Below are 21601 nucleotides of genomic sequence, written 5' to 3' on the forward strand. Positions count from 1 at the left end.
ACAGGTACACACAGTATCCAAATAAGACCTTTCATTTGATGAAAAGCACAACGAACGCTACTGCTCTTGCACGCGTCAAGGTTGAGCCCGTTGAGACGCCATCGCACACGCGTCTTCCCCCCCAGCAGAGTACCCAGCGATACCTACCTGCGAAAGCTATCTGTTTTCATGTGCAGCGCTTAACTCTCGTATATCCCCAACCGTTTCCAGTAAAGTGAAAAACATCCCTAACCCCACCACCACTTCCACCGGATGGATCGATGGATGATGATCCTTCCCATCTTCGTTTGGGGCGGTGCGTGTGCACAGCTGCGTTCCTCCTGCACTTATCGTTTGATGTGATTTTAATAATTTATTTTATTGAACCATTTATCGGGAGCGTTATCGGGCTCATGGGAGGAGGGGCTCTGGGTGGTGAAGTAAAACGGGTGAGAGAATGATAAACTGGTGATGGTGAATCGCGTGTGTAAAGCGAGCTCGGTTGTGTAAAGAGGTGCAGCTTGAAGATGGATGCTGGTGCGGTAAAGATGTTTTACCGGTTGGGCGGATGTTCGGATATCTTAACTGGGTGATGTGGTGAGCTAAATTAGATTCTCCCCGTGTGTCGTGCCTGCCAAATGGCTCATTACGATTGAGTGTTCAAGCGGGGTCTTTTTTTCTAGATAAAGCGCTTTACCTTCCAGTCATTTCGATACATCAAAAGTGTCGTTAAGTGTGGGGAACGATCCGATACTCTTGCGTATCTTCTCCTCGAGGTACTAACAAGTGGTCGTGAAAGGAAATTAAAAGAAGCGATTTCTTATCATACAGCTTTATTGCGCTTCTGTGCTATCGCAGAAAATGGTGCTATTCTTAAACAGCACGGAAGCCTTTGCAGGAAACCACAAGAATGTCCACCCCACGGCACAAAGGCACAGAAAATAGCTTTCGCTTGAAAGGCTTTCAGTGCTGCTGCTGCTGATGCACCAATCCTACCAATTCCATCTGGTTTTCCAACCCAGCGGGGGCAGCATACGATTCATTATAAATACACCCATAAATTATCAATTTTTCATTTATATTACTGTCCAGCCATCAGCACCACCACCACCGGCGGTCTCATCCACAAGAAAAGCAAAGCAAACTCCCTCCCACTGGCAGATGTAGCGAGAGCAGCGCTGGCCAGCGGTGAAAAATGGCCCCGACTGTGTGGAATAGTACAGTACCGAGTGCTGCTAGCTGAGCCGGCAGGGTGTGTCCTTTTTCGGTACTGACGGTTCCCTGTTTCTCGGGACACAACGGGTACAGTGCCCGGCAGCCGAAGATTTCCGGCCGGAGCAGGTTTGCCATTCCTTAGCACTCAGAAAAAGATGAGTGCTCGCTCTGGGGCGGTGGTGGCCACCAAGACTTCTGTCTTGTCCTGTACACCACAGTGTGCTCGCTCCACTGTTGCGACATAAATTTTCTCCATTTTCCATTAGACGTCCCCGTGGCCATTTTAAAAGGAAATCCGATATTAACGTTCTCCAGCACAGAGCGTGTGTGTGTATGGAAGGTGGGCATCGTCCCATAATACATTTCTCCCATTCTGCGGGAATGTCGAAGAAATGTATCACTTTTCAGTGGTCCCCGGCCGCTTGTCCCTCTCTCTGTGCTGAATGCAACTTTCTTCGCAGTTGCTGCGTTGCTTGCTAGAGAGAGGGAGCGAGAAGGATATCGTTGCTGCTGGAACTGATTGAATTTAAGTGCCACTCTCCGAGTCTCAAAGTCAGTACTGGTAGAGGTCCGTGTGGGCGGTTATGGGTTATGCGCCTTGGGTTAGGGGATGGGACGTTTGCTCCTGCTGTAAGAAACGCTCGTCGAACGCTTTAAGAAGCTGTGTGTAGGCATCGGAATAAATTTTATCCAATTTCTGAGAATGAATTCAATTTCCCAGTATTGTTGCGGGCTGTTTCATCCGCTTTTTTTGAACGATGAAGCTTTGAATAAACACACCTTCTTCCCTTGGCTTGGTTTTATTTATTTACACTTCTTTCTCCAATGGGCTCCATCATGTCCTATTCAAAAAGGGAAGATCATCCGAATTGAATATTTAAAGTCGTGCTTCTCGCTGGAACTGTGTAACTCTCGTGTTGCCTTTTCTCCATTCAGGAAAAAAAGGGTGCGAGTATTGTCGGTAGGCAAATTTAGCTTGCAATTTAATCTTCTGATCTGCAAAATAGTTGTCCGTAATTGGATCCGTCAGTTAAACTTAACCCGGCAGTGAAGATACACGCAGACGCGTCGCACCGTTGGATGCTTGGGATTTACGTACCTTCCAAACAACCACCAAACGGCTCGAAAGATTGTGCCCGTGTCGTTCCACGCGCGACCTTCCACGGTACAGAAGACGTCGCGTCCGACGGAGGCCTGCCGTTTGCCGTTTGCGGAAATTAATTACATATTAAGATTCCGTTCGGCTAGTAGTGCAAGCAGCACAGGCTCGCGTGCATGTCTGTCAAGTTTTGCAGAAGCTCGCGCCCCGGACACGCACTTTCTTCCAGTGCCAGCGAATACCGGTTTAACTGGGCGCTTCAACCCCACTTCCCGCTTGTTAGGACCATTAGAACCTACCGCTTCCCGCCGGTGGTGGTTGTCTTCAGCCCTCCGCCTGAGTCTGAGCGAACGCTCGTTCGTTGTCTGATTACACTGCCACTTTCTCGGTGCTAGAACCAAACCAGAAATAAGGTGTACTTAGTCCAAACCCCGCTTTGCAGCACTACACAGTACAGCAGGTACACCTACGGTACGGTGATTTTCCTATCGATTTTGCGCGGTGGCCTGGGGCAAACCAAAGTGAGTGCAAATGATATAAAGTGGGCATAATGAAAGGCTTCCTGGTGAGGCGCCGATTGCTACCGGCCATTTTCGCTCCCACTCGCTCGCTCGCTCACACGGCTCTCCGGCGGGCATGCCCGTTAGCCGAAATGGCGATCACGATCTCCGTTAGCTCGCGCGAGACCCGCGATGCAACCCGTCCAGATTAGACGCAATTAACGTCAGTAACGAGTGCAAATGTTCTGACAGCTTTCCGATTGCTTGATTGATTTCACACCAGGGTCAAGGCATCGTAGCCCGGCCCGGCCCGGCCAACAACAACAAGCAACACAGCCCCGCCGGGAATATAGCGGGAAGGTCGCGTCCGGTTGCTTAGCGCACTACCACCCCTACCACGGGATTGCGGTGCCCTGATGATGGGGCCACTTTCGTAGGTCATGTTTTAGGCCGTAGGTATTTGTGTGGTTCCGCCGTTCCGGAGCTGGGATGAGATGGCACAAAACGGGCCGCCGAGGTGTTAATGGATCTAACTGTTGCTCCCGAATGTGCCTTTTTTCCGGGACGCTTTTCTCACAGGGATCATGGGTTTACACAACAATACTGTTCTTACTGTTTTGAAAGAAGTTATGCCGGATGAAATATAGAAGCTATTCGATTTTCTCGTCTCTTAGTGGCGATACTTTCATAAACATGTCTACTGCATGTAAATTAAATCAATATGCAATATGGAAACATGGACCAAAATGGACAAGTAAAATGTATTATCACAAATCTTTAACAAAAGTTTATTGAAGAAGGATCTGTTTACGTGAAGTTTGGTGTCAGCACCAAGGATCTTTTCATAAGTATTATCTTGTTTAAAAAAATGCAAGATCTCTTTAAAAAAGTTATATTTTTGCTAAACTAAACGAAATGGTCTTATAGCAATATGCCATTGGATGAAGGATGAAGGAAACAATGAAGCATACAGGTTGTACTTAGTCATTTTGCGATGTGTGGTGCTGCATTTTGTCGCTCACGAAACTTACTTTGACTCTTACAACGTATTTGTACAAGTGTGGGGTAGATCTGATTCAGATTCATGAATCTAAATGAATCTTTGAAGTGGTTAAATTAATCTGAATATTGGTTGGAAAGATTCACGAATCTCTAGGGATTCAAGAATCTCAAGGAATTCATACATCTCCAAAGAGTCATAGAGCTTGGGCTTCTTATTATTCTTTTTATTGGCGTAATCACCTTGGAATGCTTGCGTATACAGGTTTTCGAGACTTCTTGGGCAAGTACCACGCAGCCGGAGACGGTCCATGCGAGGCAGGAACCCACCACGGGCGTGTTTTGAAGTCATGCGAGCCTACCACTATACCATGGGTTCGCTCAAATTAAATATTTTGAAACTCTAACATCTCTTAAGATCCATGACTCCCTAGAGATGTATCAATCTCAATGGATTCTTGAATCTTATAGATTCCTGCATCTTTCAAATATCTTTTGAAACCATAGCGTTATCAAGTATCTGTCTTAGACTCCACAAAGTGAGACTGAAAGGAATAGACTCAATTGAAGGTGTATGCATATTTTTGCACGCAAATTGATAAACATGCATTGACCGGTTTCTTTTTCGAAAGCTGATTTTTCTCCAAAACTTCCTCAATTCACAATCACAAACGCAAAGTGCTTATAAACCATTACTTTGAGCACAGCCTTCAACCCTTAGACTTTTACAGGTTTTACAGGTAACTTGGATGTCCATTTTGTCCTCTCGCCCCATATCCTCGCCGCTGGCTTTGGCCTTTAACGTTTGGTGCTACCCAACCACACATCAAACCCTCTAACCTGTGAACAGGACCCCAATGATATGTTACTCCCAAAACGAATTCTTCCTCAAACTCTCAGCACACTACAGCAACGGCAAACAAATCACATTTTAGCAACGCTTTCCCTCTACTACCCCTTCTCTCAAGCATCCATTTATGAAGGGCAACGTGGTTTTTCCCCCCCATTTTCGTCTGAAATGTTATTTCGATAACTTTGGTTGCCGCGTGGGTCTGGTCCGTCCCAGGTGTCAAATGTTGATGGTAAAAACAAATTGCCCGATGTGCCCGAAAACAACATTTCGCATGATGTTTGTTTTCGCCATAGTGTGCCGTAACACAATCAATCAAACTCTGATTTTTACGTGCCCCAATCCTCACGGGGAAGAAGTGGGCTGGAAGTGGAAGCGAAAGCATCCTTCAATGAGCGTTCTTTCAGGGCCTCGATCGAGCTTCCTTTTTTTTCACCTCCTGCAAAAGAAGGAAAAGTTTGATGATGTTGTTAAAGCTAGCAGAGCAGCTGGGTCAGAAGCAAACAAAAAAAAAATACAAATGAATGTGTGAGCGCTCGCTATATCTCCCCCCTTTTTTGCGCTGATGAAATTGTGGCAAAACTGACAGCATGCGTTCCTGAGCGTTATTTCCCCCGAGCATAATCAGAGAGCACTTTCCGCGCGAGCTTTTCTTTCTCTTTTGCTGCTGTTTTCCGAATGAAGTTTTGCACCACGCGGGGTCCAAAGTGTTGCCTTGTTGTGCCACAAGAAACCACCAGAGACCGGGTGTGTGTGTGTGTGTGTGCCTCGGATGATTGTTGGAGCAACATCTACATCGTTTGCCATCGGGTGCTTTGCTCACAGCGAACGTCCTTGCGACAAATGAGGGCGACCAAAGCATTTCCGACCAATAAAAAAAGGGTGAAAAAGTGTGGCGCACACATATCCCGTGGTGAGGCAAATTGTGATGCGCCCTCAACCCCGAGAAAACGATGATCATGTTGCCACGGGTGTTTGCACAAACGTCCGTATGATAATTTATGCAAATCCGTCCACTTCGCGATAATCACTACGATTCGTGTGCAAGCCGAGCGCGCGCGCAACAAAGGGACACGAGGGGGATGAGTTGGAATGAAGGGGGTTGAGAAAACCGCACGGCGAAACCCACCGAAATGAACGTTTATGTAAAACACGGAGAGACGCGAAACAGTACGCGACGGATGTGTTTTGAAGCGTGCCGAGAATGTAGATTTTCCATCCTGAGACGCGGGGGAGCCTAAAAGGGATAATGTCCTCGGGTCCTCCCATACTCTTCTAAACGAAAAGAAAACCAAGAACTTGTGTCTGGGTGGAAAAGTGGTCAGCTATTAATTGGACCGCGCGGGTGTTGCTTTCCTGGGGACACCGACGGACGATTTGCGATGAAAGCGGCAAGATAGCGCTCGAAACGAGCTCGAATTACAGCCACCATTTAATCGAATCGAGCTGAATTGGAACGGTTTTTGTCCTCTCTCTCTCTCTCGCCCCATTGAAGCTCATAAAACCAACAAAAAATGGCACAGCCAGAGCTTGCCAGACGACAACATAACTGTGAATGAAGAACGTACGCACCCCCTGCCATGGTGGCGGCGTGTTGTGCGTTTCATTTTACAAACACACAGCACACCAGGTAGAACGCGTACCAGGCCACAAGGCAAGAATGTTGCCATCACACACTGGCAAGAAGCTGCAGGTTCTTAGGAATTGAAGTTACAGCGGTGGGGTCTCTCCGTAGTAATCCGCACACTCTCTCTGCTTCAGTCTGTGAGTGCCTCAAATAGAACGATTAGGCTTTCGAGAAAGCAAGGCTGCAAAGCGGCTGTGATTAATGCTTATACACTCGAGGCTCTTGAGGCACTGATATGTGGAAAGCTTTGCTTTCCTCCCCTTTTGCACCCCGTGAGCTTTGTTGATGGACCAGAGGACGTAACTGTAACGGGACGTCCCGTCGAGGTGTACCAGCCCCATTCTTTAATTTAATTATAGTTCTTACAACCTCCCGCGGGAGGTAAGAACGATGTGAAGAACTGCTACAAGCGATCCTCTTTGCCTTTGCAGCTTTACCTTCATCAGATGATTCTATTAACCACTCTTCCCAGCGTCTCCTCCAATAGCGCAACGATCCTAAAAAGCCAACGCCAACCCTTCTAAACACGCATCTTTCTCTTTTTTCTGTTTGTGTTTTCCAGGTGACGTTCTGTCAGGTGTTTGCTTCGTCGGCCAGCTGGACACACACTCGCTCGCCATGTTTCTGCTGATACCGCTCGTGATCTACCTGTCGATCGGGGGGATCTTCCTGCTGGCCGGCTTCGTGTCGCTGTTCCGCATTCGCACCGTGATGAAGCACGACGGCACCCGCACGGACAAGCTGGAGCGGTTGATGCTGCGCATCGGGTTCTTCAGCGGGCTGTTCATCCTGCCCTCGCTCGGCTACCTGGCCTGCCTGTTCTACGAGTACTATCACTTCGACGACTGGATGATCCAGTGGAACCGGCAGATGTGCAAAATCTTCTCCATCCCGTGTCCGGCGGCCCGGCACGGCCCGCCCGACCCGAAGCCCATCTTTCACATCTACATGGTGAAGTACGTCTGCTCGATGCTGGTCGGCGTGACGTCGAGCGTGTGGCTGTGGTCGGGCAAAACCGTCGTCAGCTGGCGGCAGTTCGCCGAGCGGCTCCAGGGCAAGGACACGCGGAGCCGCGGTGCGTACGTCTAGTAGAGGGTAACGCGGGTGCGCATCGTCGCCCACCACCATCCGGCGGTGCGCATTACCGCGCGAGTCATTAGGTTTTAGGAAGAGGCGTCCCCATCCTCCTCATCACGATCATCATCCCCATGCTCATCGAACACAGACCGATCGATCACCGACCAGCAGCAGAGGGCGGGAGCACTTCAACCGAACGCCTCAAAAGCTCACACAAAGCCCCGCAACACAGTAGCAGCAGCAGCAGCAGCAGTGGAAGGAAGCTGACACGCAGAGAGAAGGGTTTCCGGCATTGAACTCCCCTGCAGCGGGAGGGAGCGAGATGCGTAAAGTAGGACCGCATAATTTAGACATAAGGATATATGTTTCGTTCGAGGTTTAATTTTGCGAATGACCAAATATCTCTGTAGTACACAGGCATCGGTTTAGTGGTAGCGTGTAGCGCGTTATAGAATTATTCAGCATCCCCGCCCGCTCGATGCAGCTTACATTGTACAGAACCGTCTTTTTACTTCGTTTGCTAGCTTACACACAATACCTGGCCTGACGCGGGGCCGCTTCATTCACATTGGACAGGTGAGGTAGGAATTTGTATTAAGAGACAGAGAGAGAAGAAATGAAATACGTTAATGTGATGCGAAAGAGATAGTGTAGAAGAAGAGGGGAGTCGCCGTTGCTTGGTAAACAAGAAGTTCCCGCAACTCTGTGGAAGGTTCTACGGAATTGGCTACGCTTTAGTTAAGAGTAATAGGACGTCAGTACGCGAATCTTTTGCACACCGTACCGAGAGTGTGTTAAGAGAATACCTATATCTGTGTAAAAGAGTTAGCAGCCAACTGTAGGACTGTCCAACTGTCTAGCGCTGTACCATACCTACCTACCTTAGCCTGCCTACCTTCGTAAAGTAGATGTGGTAATACTGTCGTGTCGATGCATCCTCATCCCGCCAAACCAAAATCGGGACCTCTGTCGGCACTCTCCTGCTCGAACAGCATTAACTCTGTACATAACGAACGTTATCTAGGATCTTGTTTGTCGGTGGTAAAGGTGGACCTCCTCACTGCTTACCACGTGAGAAGGTAGTACGATAGCGCGAATTTTGCGAATTTTGCGCCGTGTAAAATAGTTAAGAACAGAGCTCCAAAAACCGCCTGCCTAACAGGCGGTTGCATTGCATTTAGCATCTATTTTCTTTCCCCGTCGTATCTTAAAGTCGCAAATTGTTGTTGAAAGCCATACACACATCCACACTCCTCCACTGCTGTGTGTGCGTTTTCCAGCCGTCCCATGAAGTCATCCTGCCCGGAATGAACTCCCGTTGGCAGCGGTTCAACAAGACTTGGCACAGATGAGAGTGCTTCGAGTGCTGCTTTACAGTGAGCGCACTTTACAATGCGATGAAATCCGTTTTTCCCATCATCATCTTGGCTTTTCCCTCGATGCTCCCAAAAACGCGACATTTGAAGCCCCGTGTGCCCGTTGCCAACGTACCGATGCTAACTAGCTACCAATCCTATCGCACTAATTAAGGGCCAAAGGGCCGTACGTCGAACAAACCAAACAGGGGGGGGGGGGGGCAATCTTGCTCGGTGTGCGATGGCGTGTGCTCCCGAAATCCTTTCGCCCCCGGGCGCAACTTTAGCGAAGTATGTCATTAGTGGCTGGCTGGCAGGGGCGCGGAATTGTTCTGCCGGAACGCTCCGAAATCCAATCGTCGTCGTCGTCGTCATACATGAATATTAATGACAGTGTGTAAGCCATTATCGGTGGTGGCTGCGCACGGTGATGTCCTTGCAGCATCTCCACGAAATGCTCCAATTGCTGGTGTGCCCGGTCAAGGATGTGTTGTGTAGCCTGCGTCCTCATTATCCCTTGGCCGTAGAGGGCGCGCGTGCTGTAGTGATTTGAGATTCCGATAGTGTCACATCGTTCGTGTCCTCTTGTGTTTCTATCTACCAGGCATCCACTGGTAATAGGAACCCAGCAGCAGCAGCAACCGCAAGGTCCTTTAGCGTGACAGAACAAGAATTGTATAATTGGAAGCAGAGAATCCTCATCACACACACACACACGCGGACACACAATTCGAAACGCGGACGATGCCATTAATTATCTGAAGCAGATTATATAGGGACCCGGGTCTTCGGCACGTTTTACCTCCTCCGCCCGGCAAAGGGGATTTCCACAGTAAAATAAGGAGGGAAGTAAATTCTGTCGGCGTTGTGGGTTTTTGGGGGTTTCGTGCTCGGTTGTAAAGTAACGCCGCTGGCGCCCGCGGTACCACGTGCCTGGGAAAGTTAATTAATCATGGTGTGGACGGGGACTCTTGTCCCTGTGCTGTGACGTATGAGGACAGTTTTTGACACATCCAACGATAGGGACGATAAAAAAAAGCAAAGCCAATCCTGAAAAGCAACAGCAGAAAGCTCCTTTTTTTTGGGGTAAAGCAACAAGCGTTTCCTGGAGCCGTGATCCTTTTGACCTTTGAGCTGTCAGCTATATCCACTTTTGAGCGCTTCACCTCGAAGAAGTCACACAATTATATTTCAATTAACAATTAACTCCTGCTCTCAGAAGAGAGAGAGAGAGAGATGGATTGCTGATTGCCAGTGGGAAGGAACTGGGGAACTGTTAGAATCGGGCGTTTGTCTTCGGGCCCAAAAACCGAGCGCGATAAGTGCCAGTCAAAGTGAGGTTATAAATTAATGCGTCTCCAAGCATTACCGCCGCTCGCTGTTCGGGAATTACGTTACGTGGAGTGTGGAACCTTTGAGAGGTGGTTTTAATTTTGCAACGTCCTTTTTTCTCTAGCAATGGCACATGAAACACGGGACAATGAAACGAGCCATGAAAATTAAAATGCAAAGTACACACCACCATCTCGCGTTCCTGCGCCATTTCTAGCTTACTTGCTCCTCGTCAACCAATCCAAGAGACATCGCTTCGCATTGTTTTCCTTCCCCCTGGTCGGTTGGTGTGTGTACTTGTTCCTTTTTGCAAATTCCTTCCTTCCTGTTGCGCGGCCGCCACACGCTGCTTGGCTTTGGTTTGGTGTGTTTTCACGTGGCCGGGCTTGTGGCCGGGTCGTCGTCGCCGTCATCGCTGCGTGTTGTGCCCCCGAGCAGCGGATCGGTTGACGTGCAAATAAAATTGTGTTTATGTTTTTAATTTAATTTTACGATTATTGCTCTCTGTGCACGCTGGGGCTCGCCCTGTCTTTTCCCTGCTCGCGCTCGCGGGGATCGCTTTTATGAGAAACAGATTTGTGTGTGAGCGGTGTCAGTGCTTTTTGTTTGCATCTTTGCTCATTCGGTTTGGCGAGGAGCGCATTCCGATGCAAAAATGTTGCTTTATTACAGGGAGTGGAGTGGCGCAAAAACAGAACAAAAACGAGCGACTGCATCGGCAGCTTTAGAGCAGCAAAAAGCATGCACTTTGTGTAAAGGGCAGATGGGATTGCTTCTTTTTTTTGTGCATAATAAAATTAATATTTTCCGTATCTTTTGACGCTGATGAAGCCATCCAGAGTGCTGATTAAAGGCCTATTGAATGGCCTATTGCATCACAATTCATTTCGCAAGCAAGGCTTCCCTTTTGAATGAGGCGTTTCAATGCATTCAAGCTTCAGGTTGAGCGTTCATGAAGAATTCTTTTAAAATGTATTTGCTTTTATTTTTGCTTACTTCAATTTTCAAGTGTTTTGAAAAACAACCCAATCGAACTTGCTGATCGAAATTAAGTTTTAATCGAAAAACACCAACACACTGGTTCACTTTGCCCTGGTGAAATGGGTTTGTTTACGCCTTTTTGCGTAGCGAGTGCTTTTTTCCATCGCTGGCTTAAAATTTGAAAGACACAACAACAAACGGATCCTTCCTTTGAATCGCTCGCGACTTATGCAGGGGCTTTCTAGCTTGAAAATATAAAAAAAAAAAAATCAAAGCTATAGTCTGCTCGGTAAGCCAAACAGGAGCCAAACGGGGGGGGGGGGGGGGAAACTAGCCAACCCATAGTCGCGCGCAGCGCCATCTCGTTAACGATGTTTGCGGTGTCGTTTGCCTAGTTCTTCTTCCCCGCGTGTTCGGACAAAAGCTATCATCTGCACTCAAGATTGGAGCTGGAAAACCTCTTGAAAGATTTCTTATTTTCCGGGAGGGTTCCCCCTTAAAAATGGTTCCCTGGCTGCACACACAAGATGGCTTTTTTGCCTCCTTCTTGTCATCGGAAAACTCTCCCTTGCTTGTGCCGACGTGTGTCGGTCGACTTGGAGAAAAGCGCACCGTTGGCGGGCAGGATTGACGAAGGTTCCCGGGGACTCAATCAACTCTCAAGAGAGGTTTCAACTCTCGCCCTGGTTTGTCGTTCGATTGGTTTCGCCCTTCGCCCTTGTCACTGGCAGCGACAAAGATTGTCGTCCAAACGAGAAAGCGACGACCACTCGACGTGGGGAGGTAAAAATAGGTAAACAGATGCACGGATTTCCTTCTCTGTGTGTTCCTGTGCTAACTGACTGAGAGGTGTCCCAAGGTTGCTCCTGGTGAACGAGACAGGCCCGACATCATCAGGCTCGAGTGGTTGGAATCCTTGTGCATCCGTGAGGACATTAGCGACACGAGTGTGAATTGATTGCTTCCTCCCATGTAAAGTGTGACTGTTGAGGTGATTACTGCTGTCCCTCTGTAAGACGGCTAAAGGTCGTGGGGCAACTTGAGGGTCACATATCATATTTACATGCGCACAACAAACCCTCCCGACAAGAAAGAAAAGTCGGTTGTATCGATTAATTTGTTGGCAATAATCGAGTTCTTCCTTCCGCATTTTTTCCACGTCACTCCCCAGTTCATTCGGCTTCAGTGCTCGAAATGAGATTCGATTAATTTTCCCATGCGAAAAACAACCTCTTTTTTTTGCTCTTCCCGCGCTTGGCCTTGCAACGGAAAAACGAGTGATCGCGATAATGGGCGATTTCTCTCCCGGGATCAATAAATAAATGTTTATCTTTGCCGACGACGACGACGACGACGACGACGCACGGCAACAACAGAGAAGGGACACAGCAGCAAAAAAAGAAGTTCTCAGCAGGAGCAGCAAGCAGAATAAGAAGTTTCCCACAACCGGCCAAGCCAGAATAGTGCGCCACCAGCAGAAGCGTTCGTCCTGTTAAAGCGTGAGTGCCGGGTGTCACGTAAATGGGCAAGTTACTTCCTTCGGTTTTGGTTGCAGTTTATTTTTTTTTTGCCTTCCAATTTGCTTGAGCTAGTTTGGACGAAACTTCAATCCGCAGAGAACCAGTCTGGAGCCATGGTTTTTGTTTTATTTGTTTTTTTTTCACTTTTACTACTTGTCGTTATCGGCCTTTTTTCTGGTTTTTAGTTACTGTGTTTTATTAATAGGAATGCAGTGTCATGATAAATGTCAGTCGGCGTTAAAATTAAAGGGCATTCGGTGTCCGGGCTTGATGATGGTGAAACGGCGGGGTGGCTTTGGGCAGGATTTTTGCAAACGGAAACAACACAACGGATGAGAGAGAGGGTGAAAACTTGTTTTGATAAACGTTTATATACAAACATTTCTCGCGTCCTGCCAAATATTATAGTGCAAGTCGTTTGGTGAAGGGCAAAATGAGACCCTCGGTTATTAATTTGTGACTCAACATGTGTGCATTTCCATTCATTTTGTCATTTGTGTCAAGAACGACGAACACCTGTACTTCCTATTCATTTTGTTTTAATAATTGTTGATTTCATTCTTCACAGGGTGCGTTGCAGCTTATGCAAAACCCGAATGCAAACCTAGCAGCAGCGCGACAAACGCCAATCGAACTCGTGTCAATTCACGATCAACCGGATAAAGCTGATCGATTACACACACTTCACTGTGAAGGAGCGAAAGAACGGGCGATCAATAAAAAAAACGAAGGAATTGTTAAGAAGCATTTGCTTACGTTTCCCAACTTTGTTTTTGATTGCAAAATCGAGCGATGAAGATTGGAAGTGGATAAAAATCAAAATATTATTATAAGGAACAAAACCCAACCACTGTTTGCTAACGAGCTCTCGCATTTTTGTGCCCATCATCTGCGTCTGCCGCTTCAACAAAAAATGCCAAATAATCGATCAAACCCCAGTGGGTGGCGGGAGGTGGTGCACATTGATCTGGTAGCTATAAATATTACAAAAAAAATAAAGAAAGGAAAGTAAGAGAGACGAAGCTGATGCGCCTGATCGCCCTGCAGCAGCTGAAGATCAATTATTGGTTAGCCTGGTTTTAGCAGTTAAGTTAAGAAAAAAGCAGGAATTATTAATTGTTAAACAATGTGTCATAAAATGTAAATGCTGCAGCTCCCAGAATGTGTATGCTGTGTTGCTGCTGTGGACGAGAAGACATCGCGCATCAGAAAACGTGTGCATCCTTATCGTCTGACACTGCTCTACTACACATGCTACAGTGGGACATCCGTGTTCCAGCCTGCCAGCATTTGCCTTTCATGTAGTCATTAATTTAGATTTCGTTAGCAAAAACAAAAAGCTCCTTACTCATATGCAAACTGACCCCAAGATGGCCACAATTCGAATCTGCTTTCGAACACCCACTAGGAGGTCTAAGTTCAAAGGGAAATGCGAAGGCAAAGGGTAAACAGAAGTACCATGTCCCGCGAAACTGCTTCTCGGTGTCCGGTATGTGTTTACTATATGTATATGTACAAAAGCAAGCAGAACAACAAGAGAAGAAGAAGAAGAAGAAGAAGAAGAAGAAGAAGAAGAAGAAGAAGAAGAAGAAGAAGAAGAAGGAGAAGAAGAAGAAGAAGAAAACATAAACAATAATGCGTAAAAATTAAAGTAAAGAAGGTTTAGTACGTTGAAGAAGTAGACAGGGTGTGAGATGTAAGAATTAAAATCGTATTATATAAAATATCCCCAGGAGAAATGCATCAAGATGGTGAATGCTCATGAAAGTGCAAAGGAAAAAAGGAAAATGGAAAATCTGTTGTATTAATCTGAAAAGTGGAAAGTAAAGTAGAAACAGGAACAGGAAGGACAGGCGTATAAATATATAGATACAGAAAAACATCACTAGAATGCGCAAAGAGGGGATTAGCATGGTAAGGATATAAAACTTGTACATGGGATTAAGTGAAGCATCGTGCATCAAAAATATGAACTATTAGAAGAATCTTTATACCGTGCTGCTTTTTTTTTTTTGTTTGCCCCACTGCTGCTGCTCGCACAGCTTTCGCTGTGAGATGCTTTCGCTGAAAGAAATTCCCGACCCGCGCCAATGCTTTCGACACTCATCGCGCTCCTCACAATATGTTGAGCAACAAATTCCTTCGAACGCAAGCAATGTTTTCGCTAGGGGGGAGGGAAGAAAATGAGTAAAAAAAAAAAGGGGGCACCGTTGTATCAGCATCGGCAACGGTGAGGGATAGCATTCCTACCAGATTCGTGTGCATGCCAATGTTGATCGAAAAATAATGTCCCTCGACGGCGGTGGTGCGGACGGGGCGTTATCCTGTTCGTTCGACGGCACATGAACGCTTGCTTTGCTTCATGGGATCGTTTACGCCAGCGTTCAGGCCGGGCCTTCTCCTTCGCGACGGCGTTGTTTACTGGAAAGAAGGTGGATGGAAAAAATGGAGCGCGCATAGTTTGAATGTTTATTTTGATGCTTAATTTATGCCCGGAATGTTTTTATTTAATTATATTGTTTCGTTGAAAATTGTGTTTAATGAATTTTAGTAAGCAGCTTTTTACGGCAGCTTGTCAGTTCATTTTATCTACCTTATCACGTCATATTAGGTAAAGTTTTTGTTTATTACCTCATCATTAGCAACATTCTTTGTATATTTTCTGTTTGTTTTGTCGTTTTAAAAAACTTACCTAGCAAATGAGCTTTAATTTGCAGTTTTTACATCTTTTTTACAAATCATTTGTTTGTTTCGTTTACCATTCATTGTTAATGTTAATGTACGATTTGTAAGCTCATACCCAATTTTATTATTTTTGCTTTAATGTTTTTCATCTTCCTCTGTTCCTTTGACTCTGTTTTTTTTCTATTACTTATTTTCTTTTTTCCCTTATCTTTATTATGGACAGCAAAATGGAATCGAATATAATATCCGAAATCATTGCGACCTACTACCTAATCGTGAGTATTATTAAGCTATGTTTATTACTTCAGTTATATTAGGGGTTTTGGTCTAAAAGTTATAAGATCTGGTGGTGGATTTCGAAAGAAATTTTGCATTTTTTATTTTGCTCTAGTTCTCCAACAAAATTTTAAAATTGGTAATAAATCAATCAATGTTCCAATTTCGGTGCTTGTCGTTAAGAAACGGTGTTATATTACAGTTGAAGATTTAAGAAAAAAACACTTGTTTTTTGATTACTGAAATGTCCATATTCCTCCTTAAGAGTCTTTTCAAATCTAAACCATTCACTCTTGAAAGCTAAAAATGGAACAGTCTTGCTGCATGTCAGCAAGTAAAAACTAAGCGTACAATTACACTCACCATCAAACCCATTACCTTTCTTCTGGGAAATTAGGTAGATTGCTTTGAAAAACGACACCAAACCCCAAAACGCTCTTTCCCTAATTTCACTCTCAAAAAGCTGTGATTTTAACCCTCCCGATGGGGTACCGTTTTCCAAGACAACGAAAATGTTGTACCGAGCTCTTCACTTTTACAGCTTTTGCTGTCACCGCCGGTGCTGTAGTGTATCCTTTCATGCGAAATTTGCAATCTACCGATCAGTCACACTGTGAAGCGTATAATGCTCTCGCTGCATGTTGCGTACCGATGGGTTGATTAATGACACACCACCTGCCGGTGTTTAACAGGAACGACGTACAAAGCATCCAATTTCCAATAAAATTAGGAAAGCAGATGTGGCGAGGAGAGATTCTCCTTGACAACCCAACCCAAAAATGCATTGTACGAGGGTTTTTTTTAATGAAATACGATAAATTTACCGATAAATGTACAATTAGTAGAAAATTTGAAGAGTTAAAGTAAAGTATAGGAAAACTTTAACAAATAGCAATTGAAGAACGTTGTAGCTTTTCAAGCACTACCATTTTTCCATTAAACAAAACAAATTTACCAAAAATATCGTCAAAACTTTTCCAAACTGGTATTACCATCATTGTAGAGGCATTATCCCTAGTGGTTGATGGTCCTATATTAAAGTTATTTTATTTAGATTTAAAACCTTGTCACTTTTCATCTTCTTCTGTCTCGATCGTCACCAGCTGATGGAAAATCTGAAGGTAGCACTTTTTATACCGACCCAGAAAAAGAATCCACCGAATGCTTCATCAATCTTAACACCGACTAGTTGCATTGCATACATTTAGGCGCTCGATATTAGGCAGCGCTCTGACATTCTTGGAACAAAAGAGGCGAATGAGGCCAATTGGCTCAAAGTCTCTATAAAAAAAATTCTTGGAACAAAAATATTAACCCAACTAACAGTTCCTACAAACACAATTTAAAATAATGAAAAGTTCCTACAACAGACAACGAATACATTACCCAGCGTACCATCCAACAAAAAAACGCGTTTTTTCGAGTTTTTCGGGGGAAGGTATTTTAGTGCACAATTGATAGGTTCCATCTTAGTATCAGGAAGAAATTTAATTTTATTTGCATTACCATACGATTTTTATTTCCTTCACTGCTTATAAATTCAATGCATTCAACTCAAACAATGTTGTGGTAGGCCTGAAATACATGCAAAGTTTTCAATGGAATAAATCGTTCCATATTCCGGTCCTCCTATTTCCATGCCTAATTTTAATAAAGCACCCTGCTTCCCATGCCGATTTGTTTCGCACACGATCATAAAGAACACATGCGCCTGAACATATTCATTCAGTATCGTTAGCAAGGAACTTTTCTTTTCACTCCCTAGAGAACACACATACACACACCAAAAAGAGAGAGAGTGCACATATGCCGGGGAAGCTTTTATCGAAATGATAAACGAGAACATTAATACATATTACGCGTTGGCGCTCACGACAACCTCATTAAATAATGAAAAGCAAACATAGGAGGTTTTCCAGGGTACACTTGCTGTGGGGCAGGGACAAAGTTATATAAAGAATGGAGTAAAGTAATGGCACACAGCACAATACACTCGCTATGTTTCGTCCTTTTCCATGTTGTCTCGTTTTCTGATCAGAAAACGCATATGTGAATGCTGTTACAAATTTGTTTGATTTGTTTTGCATCTGTTATGAATAAACATTCAACGGAAGTTGATTTGTTCAGCATCCTTTGGGAATCCTTTTATTTTATTCGTTTACAAGTTTGAAAAAGCTTAATTATATAAATTCGTTTCATCCATTTAAATGAAAACGGGAAAGGCATGTAATTTTCATCGTGCTGTGTTGATAAAGGGCAAACCAAGCTTTGCACACAAAATGCCAGCAATTAGCAATAATTTTAGGAAATTTATATATTTCTTGTTCCGAGCTCCGACAAGATCATGTCTTTATACTTCGTAATAAACTATTTATATATCTTAATAATTGTCTAACTATAGCCAAAATGACCTTTAATTTTACTCTATTACCGTCTCAACCATCTTTCTAATTCGAAACCGGATTGGAACTACCTTAACGGCTTTTCCAATTACTCAACATACCGCGATGGAGCTTACTACAGTGAAATGAAAAACTTCACCACTCCATCACATCGAACAGCTTTCAATGACGTACTCTCCCTCCCTTTGGCCTCCAAAGTGGACGCGAATGAAATTTCATTTCCATCCAATAGAAATATTTTATCAAACGTATTCTCATTGGAAAAAAAATAAAATCGAAATCCCAAAAACACACCACACATGGCGTTCGCGGCGGTGGTGTATTGCGGGTCGCGGATTAGGCGAATGTCCTTCAGTCTACGCTTTTTTCCGACATTTGGAAAGGCTCATCCATATGTTATACGAACAACAAAAAAATGAAATAAAATGCTTTCACCCCCAAAAACCAACCACCAAAAAAAGACTAAATTTATATGTACAAACGATTATACCACACACTCCAACACCGCCATCACATCATTTCGCGCCCTGGTGATAGTGAGGCCGCGCAATGTTTCGTTTAATCCGGTCAAGTTCGGTCATTGGACACAAACACACACACACGCGCGCGCGCGTTTGATTGTGAGGGCAACATAAATCCTTTCACACTTGCACATGCCACCGCTGCGCCGTGGCTTGCCGGGGTGATGCGTTTGAATAAAGGCTTCCTAGAATCGCCACCAACGAGGTCGCCATCGATGAGCATTTCAGGAGCAAAAATGGGCGTTCGACTGGAAAGGACTTTAATCACCCCGTTTCCCGGTTGGGTGCATTTTTCCATTTTGTCCTCCCGCTCCTGTTTCATGGGCGTATGCGGGTGGCAATAGCAAAAAAAACGTGTGGCCCATTTTTTCCATTCAAACACAACCAAAATAAAATGCAAAAAAAAATATATGTTTGAAATTGGTGAAAGACCCGTGATCAGCAGCACCCATCATCATCATTATCATTCATCCTATCGCTGCGATTCGTGAAACACAGCAGGATGAAAGGAGTAATGAGTGTCCCCGACGCTTACGCGTCTATTGTACAACTTTGATGGTTTGCGCTCACGCGGGCACCATTCAACCGGTGATTGGGCGTCTGGTGTTTGTTATTTGTTTCGCTTCCATTAAAGAGGCAAATTGTGCATTGAATGCATTGAATGTGTGTACTTTATTTCAGCGCTCTTCGTAGGTGGCATATACTCTGGGATCACCCAATAATAGATATTCAATCAATTTTACTCAATCAATAGCTTTTGTTCAGTACTTTCATTTATCAATTTAAGCGATCAAACGTCCAATTACGACGTATCTATACTGTACAAGAATTTATTTTTTCATTGCTTCTCATTTAGGGTCGTATACATCGTTTGGAATAACGCAAACATCCCTTCACTATAAAATCTTTCACAAGAATCCTGGGCTTCTATTTTCTATGCTCTATTAATATTTTTGCTGTATCTATTTGCATCCCAAGTGCAGTGCACTTTCCCCACAAAATGGATTCATTGTAACAGACGCATGTTACGGCGAAATGGAACTGTAATTTTAATCACAGCGGCAAATTCGATGAACCACTTCCCGGGGCTGTATTTAGTAATGGTTTTACGGAAAATCCATTTCGAGCTAATGCGTTTGAATTTCGTAGTACCTTTCAATTTATCGTTTTAAAGTAAACGGTTTAGTGTATAGTTTGATTGATTCGGCTTATTTAAATGGAGAAAGATTATTTATGGGAATTTAATAATTGTTCGCCTTTGGAAATTGAATATTCACTTTTTTTACAAGTACAACAGTAAACAGCTCGTTGAAAGACGAACAATTTTTAGAGCGAATGTTTATAACGTCCGCTATACCATCATAACTAAATTCTAGGATTCCCGTGGTACAGACATCAACCTTGGGACCTGGTGGTTGTTCAATAAATTTAAATTTCATTTATTTATTTTTACTAAACTGGTTATAATAACAATTCAATCTAAACTAATCGATTGATCAATGACAGAATATTTTTTTAATCAGTAACGATAGGTCCAACATTTGCAGTTGATAAAAAAGAAGTCCAAAAATATCCTTCACTTTAATTCAATCGACCATATTTTTTCATATTTTGTCAAGCAACAAAATCTAGTCCAAATAAAAGAATCTGCTATATCGAGATTTCACTGTATTTACCATTTCAGTGAAATACGCGCCTAAATGTATGCAATCTAATTTACGAGGTTTGTGAAACAGCATTAGCGGTTACAATTCAAGCTTATCAATTAATCACTGGTAGAATATGTTTCTAAACAGTAACGATAGGTCCAACATTTACTCTTGAGCAAAAAATCAATTGCAAAAATATTCTTAACTTTAAATCAATCGACCTCAATGTATTCGAAATTAGTCAGGCCCGTTTCTGTGCTCCATCGCATGCGATTTTATCGCACGTGCTGTCAAACGCTTTTTCGTATAATATTGTGATTATTTGGATGATTTTAATAATATAACGATTATGAAAAATTAAGTTGAGATTGTTCCTACAAAACTCCACACATTTAGTTTGTCAGATAAAATCGGATGCGGCGTTCGACGAAATCAAAAATTTTTGATTCCGTCGTACGACGAAATCGCACGTCCGACGTTATCTGTCAAATGTCATATACAATTTTGACAGGCCTTCCGATAAAATCGCATCCGATGGAGCACAGACACGGGCCTCAAGCAACAGAATCTAGTCCAAATATAAGAATCTCCTATATCGAAATTTCTCTGTATCTACCATTTCAATGAAATACGCGCCTAAATGTATGGAATTTAATTTAGGAGGTTTGAGAAACAGCATTAACGGTTTAAATTGAGTTTAAATTCAACGCTTTCCATTCGACCTTTCACTTAACATTGTTTATCCTTCATTCAAAATACGTAAAATTGGTATTTTACATTACAACCGAATCGTTTTGCTGAAATCTATTATTGATCATTTCTCTAATATAAATTATCTAATTACCGCACTGTATACTGGCGCGGTGCTGCTCGATCACCACAATTTTAATTCCCATTTCACACGCAAACTTCCCCGCAAAATATCATTTATTGCATTCCGATACATCCGCCGAACGCAAACTACGCCCGACGATAACCATATAACAGGGTAATGCTACTGACAAAATAATCTATTTCGTCATGGCCAACTGCGGCAACTGCGGTCATCAAATCGGCCGTGTCGGCAAATCGGTCAATCTCTGGTCGACGCACACCGGCGCAAGGGAGTATGTGTGTAGACACACACACACACACACACACACACACACAACACGATTGTTTGTACCGAACCGGCGGGAGGGTTGGTTGTCCCGGTGACTTGTGGCGTGTGCAGCAAAGCGCACAAACAAACATACCGCAGGCTGAACGATTTTCCCGCCATAGGTTTCCCGCGCTGGCTGGCCCACGACACCGCATTTTCCGAAACCGCATATATCGCCCGTTTGCCCGTGGCCATGCGCGCGCCATTCGACGGATGCTACGGTCAAAACGGACCGGACCGATTTCGGTGAGTGTGTGTGGCATGGTAATTGGAAAATTATGCAGATTTTCAAAGTGATTTCGCAACATTTCGGGTTTGGGTTCGGGTTTTGTCCTGCAAATCGCGCGAGCGTTGTGCTTTTGCAGATCGAATCCGGAGACCATGATCCGGCTG

At 44.3% G+C, this 21601-nt stretch overlaps 1 protein-coding gene across 3 annotated transcripts in view; it reads left to right on the forward strand.

The window, feature by feature from the left end:
• The window catches only part of LOC120954933 (frizzled), a 237792-nt gene extending 226459 nt beyond the window's left edge, over positions 1 to 11333 (forward strand). For all 3 annotated transcript variants that reach the window (XM_040375291.2, XM_049609607.1, XM_049609608.1), the window contains one exon: positions 6832 to 11333. In XM_040375291.2, coding sequence (XP_040231225.2) covers positions 6832 to 7358 — 527 coding nt within the window. In that variant the 3' untranslated portion in view covers positions 7359 to 11333. The remainder of the gene's footprint in view (positions 1 to 6831) is intronic.
• Positions 11334 to 21601: the final 10268 nt, after the last annotated feature.

This window comes from Anopheles coluzzii, chromosome 3 (assembly GCF_943734685.1).
Source record: "Anopheles coluzzii chromosome 3, AcolN3, whole genome shotgun sequence".
Lineage (NCBI taxonomy): Eukaryota > Metazoa > Arthropoda > Insecta > Diptera > Culicidae > Anopheles > Anopheles coluzzii.